This window comes from Apus apus, chromosome 1 (assembly GCF_020740795.1).
Source record: "Apus apus isolate bApuApu2 chromosome 1, bApuApu2.pri.cur, whole genome shotgun sequence".
Taxonomy (NCBI): Eukaryota; Metazoa; Chordata; class Aves; order Apodiformes; family Apodidae; genus Apus; species Apus apus.
In genome coordinates, this window is record NC_067282.1 from 158,459,264 (window position 1) to 158,473,112 (window position 13,849).

General features: G+C 41.8%; 2 protein-coding genes across 7 annotated transcripts in view; both read left to right on the plus strand.

Moving 5' to 3' along the window:
- The first annotated feature begins 21 nt into the window (after positions 1-21).
- On the plus strand, positions 22-12,819 carry LOC127382643 (uncharacterized). Of its 6 annotated transcripts, none has more exons than XM_051614558.1 (9): positions 22-539; positions 1,252-1,428; positions 2,676-2,745; positions 4,276-4,493; positions 4,585-4,676; positions 6,020-6,603; positions 7,141-7,221; positions 9,273-9,372; positions 12,473-12,819. In XM_051614558.1, exons 4-9 carry the CDS (start codon positions 4,434-4,436, stop codon positions 12,702-12,704), a joined length of 1,149 nt encoding a protein of 382 aa, XP_051470518.1. In that variant the 5' UTR covers positions 22-539; positions 1,252-1,428; positions 2,676-2,745; positions 4,276-4,433; the 3' UTR covers positions 12,705-12,819. The 6 variants fall into 6 exon arrangements, with proteins under 6 accessions (XP_051470518.1, XP_051470498.1, XP_051470544.1 ...); XM_051614538.1 differs by having other exon boundaries at positions 4,379-4,493; XM_051614584.1 differs by having other exon boundaries at positions 4,416-4,493.
- A 606-nt stretch (positions 12,820-13,425) lies between these two features.
- C1H3orf20 (chromosome 1 C3orf20 homolog) overlaps positions 13,426-13,849 on the plus strand; it is a 37,057-nt gene continuing 36,633 nt past the window's right edge. Inside the window, exon 1 of the mRNA XM_051610989.1 lies at positions 13,426-13,569. The gene's annotated coding sequence lies outside the window, so the exon portion shown is untranslated. The remainder of the gene's footprint in view (positions 13,570-13,849) is intronic.

Genomic DNA, 13,849 nt, shown 5'->3' on the forward strand with positions numbered 1-13,849 from the left:
CGCCCCTCCGGCGGGCGGCGGCGGCGGCAGGTGAGGGCAGGGCCGGTTGGGGCCGTGCCCGCCGGGGCCGTGCCCGCCGGGGGCCGTGCCCACCGGGGCCGCCTGCCCGGCCCGCAGCCCGGCCGTGCGCCCGGCCCGGCAGGCCCCGCAGACCCCGCAGGCCCCACAGCCGCCGCAGCCCCCCCCGCAGGCCCCGCAGGCCGCAGCCTCGCGGCGTGTGTCGCCGCTGGTGCCGGCGCCGTCGCTGTGGCCGTCGGGCTCAGCCGTGCGGCCCTGTCAGCTCGTGCCTCCGATTTGTCATCGCCACCGACGCGGGTGACGTCTGACACGTGTTCGGGGAAGGTGTGCGCCCTGCGCTTGGAAAGGCCCTTTTTTGGGCTCCCGCGTTTTCCAGCCGCCTGGAATTCGGAGGAGTCCGATAAGCTGCTGGGGTGACACACACCTTCACGGGATCGGGTTGCAGTTTGGAGGGGGTCAGTGTGATGAGGTGACACGCCGGTAGCCGTCGCAAGGGAAGGTTTCAAAAGTGCCAGCTGAGGGTCAGTGGCAGAGACTCACTCTGTCTTTATCAGCAAATATCTTCCTGGGGAAACAGAACAAAAAAACAAAACCTTAAAACAAAGCAGTCCTTTCCCAGTAGGAGCAGCTGGTGTGAAATGTTTTGCAGCATTTTTGTACCATTTGTTCCCCATTGTTATTATTTGTACATGTCAATTAATATAACTAGACCCCCAGGAGGGGGTTAGTCTGGTTAAAGCAGAATAAACCATGCATGGTATAGCATGGCTCATAGCTCTGGTGCTCTTTTCCTGCCATTTTGTTGCCCCTGCTCCAGTCAGAATTGATGTTGTCTGAAGCTGGTGAAGTCAGCCATGGAGGAATAGCTCTTTCTCATCCTGAGAATGAATGACACAAAAAAGAATGTCTGCTAATGTTGCCTAGAACACTTTTTGTTTTCCATTCTAGTTTTCTAATTAGGTAGAAGAGGGATCTACAGAGACAGTTGTTTGGCTTGATTTCTTTTTGTGGTTGGTGGTGGTGGGGCAGGAACCAGGGGTCAAATTCCATGAATTCTCCATTTTGAGTCATCTTAGATCTTCCTGTTGTACATTTGTTGGAGCTGGGCACTTTAATGGTCTTGAGAGATGCTGTAGCAGTGTTTCCACTTTTGTGTTTGATTTTAATCCATTAGTTTGCAATGTACCAGACTGTTCCTACCCGTCACTATATCCCTTTGGGTGCCTTTTACAGCTTGAAAAAGAGTTCCCAGCTTGTGCTCCTGGTCCCTTCACTCTGGTATGTGCCAAAACAGAATTGCCAGACCACGGATTTTGTTCTAGAACTGAAGTCACAGATAAAGGAGACCATAAAGTCTGCAGAAGCCCAAGGAATACAGAAGAAGAGATAGATAAAGGAAAATTAAGGCAGGTAAGAAGACTGCAGACATGAAATTCGGAAGTAAGGGCATCAGAGGAAAAGGGACAAGTAGAACAACATTTCTGTGATAAGCTGAATTAAGGCAGTAATTTTTTTTTAAGGGTTGTTTCTTTCTTCCCCAGAATGACTGTGGCACCATTCATAATTACTGTGGTACCCCAATGGAGAGACTGAGATGGGTTGCACATGCAGTTGGCCAGCTGACTGGTGCCACATGGCTCAGTAGAGTTGGGCTTGCCTCTCTTTAGGTGGGGGACACCTCCTTGGGCTGCTGAATTTCACAGGGTGTGCCCAGGCATCATTATCTTTGAGTGTGTAATTCTGCCAAGTCTGGCTGAAACTGGACATTTGCATAAACCTCTTTTCCTTAAAAAAGTAGGCTAAAAGTAAATCATAGAGGGGAGTCACATTTTACTTATAAAGAATATGAATAAAACCTAGCAGAGTGAAAGAAAATTGGCAGTGAGCTAGAAGAGGCAGCATTAACTGTGTCTCGATGGTTTGAGGTGATGCTACACTCCAAGTGCTGGGACAGGACCCAGGCCCACTCCATGGGCTGCATTTGTTGCTCCTGTTGCAAGGAGCAAAGTGAAGCACCTTCCAGGTTATGCTGCTTCCAGCTGCAAAGCGCTGGGCTGTGAGTACAGATACTCAACAGGGTAACAGCCTGATAACCAAGGTGCAAAAATAGGACTGCTGAATGAAAAAAAATAAACTGCAAGGTGGGAGTAAGAAGCAGGACTGACTGCGCTAACAAAGCGAACATTAACATGAACAGACCGACAGCTGGGCTCCACATTCCCCATTTGGCTGCTTTTAAAAGGACCTGGTCTCTTAGAAGCTGAGTGAGGCACATCTGGTACCATGCTCTTACCAGCTCAGGATTTTTTGCCCTTCTTCTGTTTTTGCCAGTCAGCTGTTCCCAGCATTTAATACACTTTATATTAACGAATGCTACATTTTCCAATCTCGTGCTATACTAGGGGGCGTGATAAGAAGGCAGTATCTGACAGGCCATAGGCCAGAAGAAACTTTTGAATATAAGTGCTGGAGAGGGATTCCTTGTTTTCTCACAGTGGCTTTTCCTTTTTCTTAACCAGCCTCCTGGACAAAGGCAGGCAGTGGCTGGGGGGTTAAGGGAAAGGCTGAATGCAGTCCAAAACATGTGGTAACTAAGCAGCAAGACTCAAAACCCTTTCCTGAAAGACAACAAAGATACCTCTTCTTTTTCTCCCAAGGTGGCAACTCCCATGGCACTATTTTCGTAGGAAAATAAGTTATGATCTTCAGGAGAAGACTTCTTTCAGGGTATGTTATGTTTCCCTTTGTGTTTTCAAGCTGTAAGTAAGTGTCAAGAAATGGCATAAAATGGAGTGGGGGAGCTGTCTGTGACCCCTGAAAAGGGGGAGGAAGGACAACTAGGGAGTAAGTGGCCTACCTCAGTCCCAAGAAGAGTTGAACAGAGGGATGTTATATTTGTTTCTGTTTGTATTTATGGGACCGATGCCATTATTTATGTACTTATGAGACTTTACTCTTTTTTCCTAGTTTAGGGTCAAAACTCATAGTCCTTACTCAACTCTAAAAATCCACTGAGGTCAATAGGACAATTTTTATGACTAGAGCTTTAGTATCAGGCCTAAAGGCTGGATGTTGACAAAGAAAATGTTTCTTGCACAAAAGCAAATATATTTTACGAACTCTAGAAGGAAAAATATTCCCCCTCACCAATTGCTGAGGATAGAGGACACTTGTACATCTTCAGCCATCATCAATCCACAGCATTTACTATGGGAATGACAGCTGTCACCAAATAGTGTCTTCCTTAGTATGAGTAAGATAAAGGGCTTCCTTAATTCTGAAACCACTCCTTCTCTAAGATTTTGCCTGATACCTGGATGAAGTGGCTAAAGCAAAGTTAAAAGTGGCCAAAGCAGCCAAAGAATTCGCATTTAGCCCTGTTTACTCTGAATTTCTTTCCATATTCCTTGATGATTTTTATTTTTTTTACAAAACACCAGTTCAATTACAGCCTGTCAGCCATAAAGCAAACATCCTGGCTTGCATCAGCTAGTGCCACAACATTCTTTGGAGGACAGATTTTCAAAGGATACAATGAGTGCTTCACAAAAGGAACAAATTTAATGTGTCTTACTGCTGAAAGTCACCTTGAGAAGCACAGAGCACTGTGAACGCAGACTGGGACAAAGCAGATGCTTTTCAGTGTGCATGACTGGATGCATACTGTGAAATAGAAATACAAGTCCATTTCTTGCCTCATGTAGAGCTCATTTTTAAAATTACTTGTAAGCTGCAAGATTCACATGAACAGAACAATCCGTTGTCTGGGCCAGTCTTTCAAAAAGACTCCTTATATTTCGGTGATAAGGACCTATTACATTAGGCATGTATGCAGATGGTGTGTAGGGATGCGCTGCACCGAGCACCTCCCTGACACCAGATCTCTCTGCCCCTGTGAAGTCTTGGTAGGGGATGTAAGGCTGCACACAGTCAGGGTTCCCCACACTGGTGTCTTTCAAATACTTTTTTTTAATATTTATGATAGAGTCATAACCCCCTCTTTTTAAAAATAAAAACATATTTATTGATGTACTCACTGAATCATAACTGCAAATGCAAGCAGCCTTCTTTTTCAGATGACAGGCTGAGACATTACCTATTGTCAGAAGTAATTGTAGGTCATATCTCATTAAAACACTACAGTAGTAAATTATTATTAGTAAACCTAAATTATCAAAACCTGATATCTTGATCTTAATTTTTGTAATCAACTTCATATAATTTAATCCACTGATTAATGTATTCTTGTTCATACAGGGGTGGTTCCTCTGATATTTGAAGCAGACTTCCAAAAAACACAGAAAATAATTCCTCAGCTTTACTGTTAGTGTGAACAACACGACCAATTTCTTTCCCACAGCCTCCTGATATAAATGTTTTCCTCTGGGGTGTTCCAGCCCTTTATCTAGGGAGTAATGGAACCAACATTTACAGCTGCAGCGCTGGAGGTCGGACCTGTATATTTCTTTGACCAGGTATTTTCTTTTATCCATGACGTTCTTCTGCTTTCCTCTTCCTCTTCACATCTTCTCCAGTCTTATATTGGAAATGCTCGTTTTTTTGTAGTTGAAACCTACAATGAAAGAGAGGGTCAAGAAGATACCAGAAGAAAAGTCCTCATATTTTACTACAAATATCCTCCTTGGCTTTACTCCCAGGTAATAATGTGACACCAGTAGAGGTGGGAGCAGGTAAGTTTCTGTCAATTAGTTTTTCAGGGAGGACATAAAAAGGAGTCCCAAGGTAGATGTGACCAAGGCAGAACAGGAGCCATGGGGGAGGCATATGACCAGAACTGGCAGCCTGCCATGCAGAGTGAGCAGAGTGAGACAAGTGGGAAGGTGACAACGTCCTATACTTAACTCTAGCTCCGTGAGGCGTAGTACTTAATGTTAATTTCTGCTGTCAGCATTTCATGAGTTTAATATTTTTAATATATAAATGGTGTGCAGTTAGTTAAAGAATGCCACATAACAGCCTTGTATCTACTGTTTTGGCATGAACTGAACAACAGCACATTGCTAGATGCAGAGAGCTCTGTGGATTTCATAAAGTTCATGTCTGCTGATTAATGTACTGGGAACCGGTGATAATAGTATTCCTCTGGGGTGTGACTCCTCTGGGTAACTGGATTTTAGATTCAGGTTTCATCACATTTGCCTTAAATTATTATTTTTGTCTCCAGGACAAACCTAATTTTACCTAATTTGCTTTTGCATTTTGAAATTTTACACCAGATTTTTTCAATCTATGAACATGTTTCTGTGCACTCCAAGAGTGTAAGAAGCCACCGTTGAAACTGGAGGGGTTAGACATGTAGTTACTGCTATACGTGTGTGTGTTTAGAGGCTTGAGAACTAAGACTTTTTTTAGTACACTTGCTTTGTATTTTAGATTTTAAAAATCCTAAAACTTGTTAATAGATTTTCCGCATTGACAGTCCTCTAATGAAACTGTTATCATTTAAAATAAAGACAGTCCTTTCATAACCATAGAAGATCAGAGCTTCTAAACTGGGGGGGGAGGGAAAAGCGAGTCCAACTCAAAATAGGATTTATAGAACCAGCAGCTACTGGAGAAGACTTCTTTAGACACTCCAAGTTTCATTACATCTTATAGTTCTTTGCATGTCACATCTAAGAAAGCAAAGTTTTTTTATTTGATCACCATTTTACTGAGGCAAGACAAAATAATTTTACACAGAAGAGATCAATCAGCATGTTACATTACATTGCATTGCACTTCAGTGGGCATAGTCCAAAGCATACACTGTCGGTGCAGAGACTTCCTGGTTTGGCAATGGCTATACTAAATCTTCTCATCCTGCTCTGCAGAGCTATTTCTGAGCTTTATCTAGGAGTGTCTTCCTTGGGAGGAAATGTGGCTTAGTCTCAGCTGTGACAGAGAGCACTGCCAGCATATCCACATATGTTTCAGGCAGAAAAGCTAACAGGCCTCTTTTCTATGCTATTTCTCTGTTACTGCTGTCACTTCTCCTCAGCCTGATTGAAGACAGGTTTGGCATCTGTACAGGTGAGCGTGCAGAAACGCATGAAGATGGTTTCTTAAACAATGATACAGCAAGAAAAGAAAAATATCCAGTTTGGCAACAAGTTCCTTGGCATTCCATGTGTAAAACCACTACAGAGGACTCAAACCCAAAGTTCTGCCGAATATCTTTGATACCACAGGCAGATGAGGACTCCCCAGTGAAGACATTGAATAAGTCTGTGGCTGACAACATGTTACAGGAACTTGGAGAGACGTTGCAGCTCCTTGCCAAGTATGAGACTCGTTTCCCTCGGGGACTTGTGGATGTGGTAACCTGTAGCTGGAGAGAATTCTCTGAGGGAGTTGATGGCCATAAACGGCACTGGCAGTCACTAGGGTATAGAAGTGTGACATCCAGGAAAAGCCAGGCGTCAGAGGAGGTTAAGGGTAGTGCTCCAGGGTCCGAATGCAGGGAGTGTGAAACCACTGCCCTCAGAAAAAAACTATGCAAGGACAACTTTGCTCTACAAGCCTGCACTACAAAGGAAAAAAGAAAGCCTGAGACAGCATCAAACTTGTCTGTAGGAGGTGAAGGTAAGGTCTGTGTAACTGTGTAAATGTGGTGTGTTGTAATGTTTGGCTGCAAAAGGGAAAAAAGCACTTTCTTTTAGGATATTCTCTCTGTTGGCTGGGTAGGCCAACATGCTCCACTTTAGAGCTTGTTATACTGCAGTTCTCTGCAAAGCATTGTTTTAGGACATGATGAAATAGCTTTGCAGCTGAAGCAAGAGGTACAAATACTTAGAAGAACAGAGCCAGTGAAACTGGGCAATGTTTCAAACCATTTGTCAAAGCATTTTTAGTCTCCTCTTTCAAGGTGAGTGGTAGAGTCATAACATGTTGTGCCAGTAAAAATAATTTGCATCTGGAGCATTTCATTCAGCAAGTGTTAGTAATACTCAGTGCAGAACCATAGGCTGGGGTCAAGCCTGTTCCAGCTCTCCACATGCTACTTCAGTCTTCCTCTTTAAAAAAAAAAAAAATAATAACCTTTGGGTTTAGGTTTTTGAAAGCTGACTTGCCCGTGTGTGTATGATCATAAGCATTGCACTCTGCTTTCTTCCTGCCTAGCTCCTGTTGTGGAAAATGATGCTGACCAGTCACTCAACACTATCAGCTTCTCACTCTCATCCAACATTTCTGAGGAAGGAGGTAAGAGTAGCAGGCAGTTCGGCTGGATGGCTGGTGCTTAGCAGAGGTAGTTAGAATTATGCAGCATCTGGATAGCTGTTCTGAAGGCCTGAATGAACTGAAGTATGGATTTGCATGAGGAGGGAGTAATTGTCAAGCAATAACCTCCACTGCTTTTTAGATACAATCTGGTTTTAAATACCCAGTCCTCAATTGTTTCTGAGCATCTGCCAGCAAGGTTTTCTACATAGCCACTGCAGGTCCACTACTCTTTGCTAGCAGAATACAGTGTGAATAACTGCTTTGGGATAGTATTTTAACCCTTTCCCTCTGGAAAGAGTTATTGACCACATATATTTGACTTAACTTTTGCTCTGAATGGGAGCACTAATGCTGAAAAGTTCTTCACAAGGCATTATAGCATTTCTGCCTAAAACGTGGACAGATTTGATTATCTGAATGGGAGAACTGCTTACTCTTCACCTCTTGCTGGATTCCTTTAAGAACATTGCCATATGGGGGAAAAAAACAACAACATTTATGCATTTTCTTACTAATCCTGAAGTTGGACAGGTGCCACCAGAACTGCGGAACTGAAATTCCTTGGCTAGTGAAGGTTAAAAGTGCTGCAGAGACATCCAGCATCCTAGCACAGAGGAAGAGCTGCATAAACAAATATATAGGCACTAAAGGGAATTATAACCTCTTCTATTGTTTACTGAAAATGTGGCATCTAGTTTCTTCTGGTTGTAATAAAGCAACAGCACTTCTGAAATTCTTTGCTGTAGTGTGCTCTTGGTGTCTTTGAGCTCTTAAATTTGCAAAAGTAGCTCTTGTGCTCCCAGGTCTCACTATTCTTCTGTCTCAGTGATCTCAAGATCATGCACATTTCCTTTCAGTACTCCACCAGTGGATCTGCCAGTACACTATATAGGCAGGCAGCTGATGGAGTTTTCTTAACCACAGGTGAACATCTGAAGGGTCAAGACCAGCTTTCACTGAACCGTCCCTACCCTTTCCTATCTCATGGGAGCTCCCAAGCTGGGTCTTTCATCACACATTTATTTTTTTGTTTGGTGAAGGAAGTGCCCAGCAACAGATCATGCATTTCCGTGGCTACAATTCTAACCCACCAAGTTCTTGTTTCTGACTCGACTTGCTTTTCAATTTGTTCATAGTGAAACACTAAATCTAGGGAAACTGAGCTTCCCTGCATTAATGTTGACAATGGTTTGGACCATTCTCTAGCAGTCTGTGTCTGTAGCCATTTTTTAGCACCTCATTTGGACTGTCATATCAAGTAGTCTAATTTCTTGATAGTAACCATTGCAATGGAAGATGCTAAGACTGAACAGAAATCGTGCCCTGACCATTCATCTTGGCCATTCTCACCTTTTTAGAAAACTGAGTGAGAATAACTGAGAATGTCTAGAAGTTAAGGAACTTCTTCCTCCACACTCCCACAGGCCTCCGGAAATCATCCACAAATGCTGCAAATGTGAACTAAGTAAAATATACCTGCCATAGTAAGTAAAATATACCTGCCATAGTGCAGCAGCAACCAGAGATGTCATACAGAAGTGCATGCTAAAAAAGCTCTGTGCCTCTGCTGCTCAAAGGGATGCATGGCTTAATTTTACAACTACTTATCCAGATTGCTGCTGAGAATAATTCAAGAATCTGCATTACCTACATCCTTTTCTAGCAACAATCCTGGGCTGTAGACAAATCAAACTGTGACTGATGTGGGAAGTTAAGGTAGTTCACATAAAGGTCTAACCTGGAGTTTATCTGAATAATCCATTTTTTTCGGGCCACCCATCTTCTTCCTAGGCATATTTTTCTGTTTTTCAGTTGAAGGTGTGTACAATGTACATTCCCTCTTTCTCCCATTGTATTCTTCACACCAAAGAATTTCTTTAGTCTGATTAGGACAATTCCCAATGCTTCAGCACTTTGTAGTTATATGAATGAACCCTACTTTCTATTGACAGATGCCATAAAACAGCACTGATATTAACATCAGTCTTTACTTATGTATCTCATTCTAATCTCTCATTCTGTTTCTCTAGGTTGGGTTTTTCAACTTTCTGGCTCAAATTCTGAAGATATGCACCAGGGGCTGCCTTATCTGTGGACACTGGAGAGGCTAGAACAAATGCAAAAACAAATGTAACAGACTGAGATTTTTACTTCCATAAGCAAAGTCAGGATAAATGGCAATGTTTTTGTGATGTAGAATACAGATTATGGGAGACCACTTAACCAAACCAACATGCTGGTCTGGAGAGTGTTACAGCTCTGAAAACTTCTAGAGTTCTGCTTAACATTTCACTATTTATGAAAGAGAAACATATACTTTTATTTTAGCTACTGGTAATGGAAGATAAGAATTATCTCAACAGGGATTAGTGCTGAGACAGTATTTCCTGATTATGATTAATCTGGAGATTAGCTTCCCAACAGTTGTGAAATACTGTTTGAGCATCTTTTGTAAAAGAAACCATGGTCCATGAAAACCATTCCGCATTTTGATCATTTGATGTAATCTATAGCCTGTTGCCTTGCTGAGGCCTGAGAGAAGATTGACATATTGTGGCCAGAATCAGGCTCCCTCACCGTGGAGGCTCCCACAGAGAACTGGCCATGTGTTTAAAATGTATAGTAGCTTCCAAATACATCAGCCATTCTCTAAGTACCAGCTAGAGTGCTAAAATAATATCAAGGGGTGGGGGAGATGTCAGAAATAGTTAAGATTTAATTTGCCTGATCAATTCCCTGAGGTAGAAGTGCTGGAATTTATAAAGCAGACTAGGTTTAAATGAAAAAAATATTTTCTGATAAGTAATTATAAGCATTAATTACTTACAGGGACAGTTATTAAAGTTAACCCATATAATTTTGTATCTACAGCACACTTTCTGAATTTCAGCTGTTATGTATCCCTGTTATTTAACTGGTAGTTCCTGTACACTGGCAAAATTTTAAATGTATTCATATTGAATAAAATCAGCTATGTATCTTAGGTAAAAAATCATAATTCATAATAATAGGTTTAGCAGCTAATATATAGGCTGTGTATATATGCAGCCACAGTTTAGTGGCTGTATAAAGTCAAGCAGTTTTTAGTGTGTAAGAGCATATTTACTACCATGTATTGTACATTGTACATATGGGACACAAGCATATGATTCATTGTGGAATGGATTATTATCACTGTGTTAATTCTTGCGGAACTGGGTAGCCAAAAGTCCAAAGAAATTGATGCTGCAGCAAAAAATGGAGTTTGCATTGTTTGACCAGTGTCTGTGTGCCAGCCTCTAGTAGCTTTGTGATGTGCTTGCAAAGCCAAGATAAAGAAAAGCAGCAAAAAAGCTGAATTTTTGAGGCTAACACTGGAAACATCCTATTTTCTAATTATTAAAATAAGCACTGTTGTCTTCCCTCCTATGAAGCATACTTTGTTGTAGAATTACCTGCTTTAGAGAATGCTCTGAAAATTATCTGTCATTTATCCTCTTTGATTCTGGGTTTTGGTATACGACAGCCTGCAACTGTTAAGAACTGCTCATCCAAACACTGAGGATACCTGTGGTTGTCTGTGGTGCAACTAGTCTGGCGTCTACCATTTCACTATTCCTAGCAGCTCTGCAGTCAGATGATTTAGTCTTCTAATTGAAGATTACATTTCTGCAACAAGTTAGGGTCATAGGGTCTCTCTACAATGAAGGTGTTCACTTTCATAGGATCTGAGCATGTTTGCAGGATTTGCAAACCCCGTTGGCCCATCAAGTTGGAAGTAAAATGCTGCTCCTCATATTGCTGATGCTGTCATCAGATTCCTGTGTCAGTGCCATGAGAGCTAGCTTAGTGTTCTTGAGTACTTATGCTTAGCCTGGTCAGCAAAAAGTTTATATTAAGCAATATTTTAGGCAAAAATTGAATCAGCAAGATATACTGGCTTGAAGACAAAAATATTCCTTTGATTTGTCAACTGACATTTTACATAATTAGCTTTTCTCAAAATTGACCAGCTTTTGTGCTCATTTTTTTTCCTTTAATGCTTTTGTTTACCTGATACTATTGTGATGACCTGCACATTTTTATAACTGCTTAAAGACTACCAGATAAAAGTTTGGATGCATGCACTAATCTATAAATTTAGAACAGTACACATAGAAAATCTATTTGAAGAGCATGTCAGCCAAAGGCTGGCAGGACTAAATAGCTGTCACCTAGGTTTGGGTTAATTTAGCCAGCTTCAGACTCTCTTTATTTCTTTCTCAGGATCAGTCATGAGACTGAAATAGATAAAAATTTGGCTCTTAGATACAGACATTTTTAAATATTTAGGTATTGTTCTTTCTCGGAAGGAATGTGTACGCAGTAGCAATGAAGAGTAGCACAACAGATGTATGGAATACAGGATGGTGAAGGTTAAGAAAAGGAACTGGGTAGACAGACCTTTTACAGGGGAAAAGCTGGCTGGTCCTCACAGTCAAAGGATCTGTGCTACATACACATGTAGAGGGTTGGTGCACGCAGTTACTATGCCAGCTTGACTTAACGAGATCTTGGGTAACTTACCTGACCCATTTCTATCTGAAAGTAATGTGCTTAATAATATTTATAATCATTATTTACAAAGCTCCTCAGGATTTTCAGGAGAAAAACAAGAGGAGTGAAAAATAGTATAATTAGCTGTTGAGAGGTCCTAGTGAAAGGTTATTGCTGAAACAAAATCTGCCACTTTTGGATGATACTGCTTGGGGAAGGAATTGGGAAATCAGCAGTGTCTTCTACACTGAGTAGAAAGAAGATTAGAGAAGAACAAACATGTGGGCACACTTTACTCATACTGTAGCTGAAGATACAAACCTAGTGACTTGCTAAGATAATTGTAAGCATACAGTAGCTGAGATTTTAAACCAGAAATTTTCACTGTCACTCATGCTGGCCGTGCTGATCTCCAAGAGGCATGAAGCTCGACACTACTGCAACTCATGGGCTCAGTCCATCTACAAAGCATAGAAATGTCTGCAACAAATTAAACAGGCGATGGGTCTGTTCACTGATGTCTGTGAGGCTGCCTGAATTCCTGGCTCAGTGAGTGACCTTGATTGTTTCTATCTCAGTTGAGAAACTCACAAATCAAGTTGTATTTTCTAATTAAGTAAAACTTAATTCTAAATTAATGGAAGTTTTCAGTGAGGATTCTGCTTAGCAAGAACTAATCAGAGGTGTAATTTATTTCCTCCCTTATGTAAAACAGAGAAGAGCAAACTTCCAAGCTGAAAGAAATGAGGTTTGACAAACCAGTCATTCTCCGGCATTATGGTGATCCCAGGGATGAAACTTCCTCGAAAACATGGAATGTTCAGACTGGCATGACTGTCACACCAGAGCTGACATATGGCAAACCTCAGATCCCAGTGGGCAAGAAAGCAGGCACAGCAAAGAGAAAACTGCACTATGTGCTGAATGATGGCTCATCTTTCATTTAATATCCTTTCTGTTTACATGGCACCTGTGAATTCTAGCAAGAATGTGAGGGGTAGTAAGAGGACTTCTCCAGGGGGGAAGGCTCAGACCTAATCTGTAGCTGATCATCTTCAAAGACTCAACTACATGAAAAAGAAAAATATATCATTCTTTTGTTCATTTCTTGTCAGACTGTGTTTATATAGTACCAGACATATAGCCAGGTAGTCAGATTATAACAACAAAGCCCAGTATGTGTCAGGTGGGTGGGCATGCCTCAGAAATAAATATTTCAGAATGAAAAATGCAGCTGCAAGTTAATGGCTTCAGACTACAATCCATTTAGAGTATAGCCTTGTCTTGAATGAAGATCACTCTGTCAGTCATCAAACTGGATGAGGAACAGTCTGCTCTGTAACAGGAAAAACCACTAAAGAGAATGTGCTTCATAAACATTTCTGATTTGTATGTTGGTCTTGCAAAGGCCACTTTGGGCCTGTATCACAGCCATGTTAGCTTAGTCAGGTAGGTAGATTTTGTGCTGAGAGATGTACCCATCCTCCATCCCTCCCAACCCATCTCCAAGGAAGGAGGTGTCTGGATAGTAGCTTCCCTTCTCCCTGTGCACCTGGACCCGATTCCTAAGATATAGAGCTGATAGAGTGTTTTACTCCCTGTGTTCTCTGCAGGGACATGTCACGGACACTGTAAAAGTTAACTCCTTGACTTTCATTGTAGCTATCCTTCTCAGTATCTTGCTGTTTGCCAAAGCTGCTGCAATCTCTTATGTGGGGGTTTCTATACCAACATATTTAGCCCTTCTCCAGATCACTCTGTAGTTGGAACTTTCACTCCTTTTGGACATGGCAGCATCTGTCTTCCTAACAGGTAAGTAGATGCACTATGAGCACTTGCTTGATGCTGCACATTGGAGTGGAGAGCATGAAGCCATACAAGGATGTGAACAATGTTCAAAACCATAATCAACATGGCAAAGGTAGTAAGTTGTGCAACACAATTTTTTTCTTCCTGCAACTGACCTTAGTTGTGTGTCTAACAGATGGTTCAGTTTATTTTGGCTGGTTGTTTTTCACCTACCCTCTTTGCTCAAAAATGTAAAGCCAGGCAGTCTTTGATGACCACACTTTTAGAGAAGCTGGTGGCTCAC

Bases quoted from the DNA above. Each gene is read 5' to 3' on its own strand.
- LOC127382643 (XM_051614558.1), top strand. From the start codon at position 4,434: ATGGAACCAACATTTACAGCTGCAGCGCTGGAGGTCGGACCTGTATAT. The intron at 4,494-4,584 runs GTATTTTCTTTT...GTTTTTTTGTAG, and splicing joins CTGTATATTTCTTTGACCAG to TTGAAACCTACAATGAAAGA. The intron at 7,222-9,272 runs GTAAGAGTAGCA...CTGTTTCTCTAG, and splicing joins CAACATTTCTGAGGAAGGAG to GTTGGGTTTTTCAACTTTCT.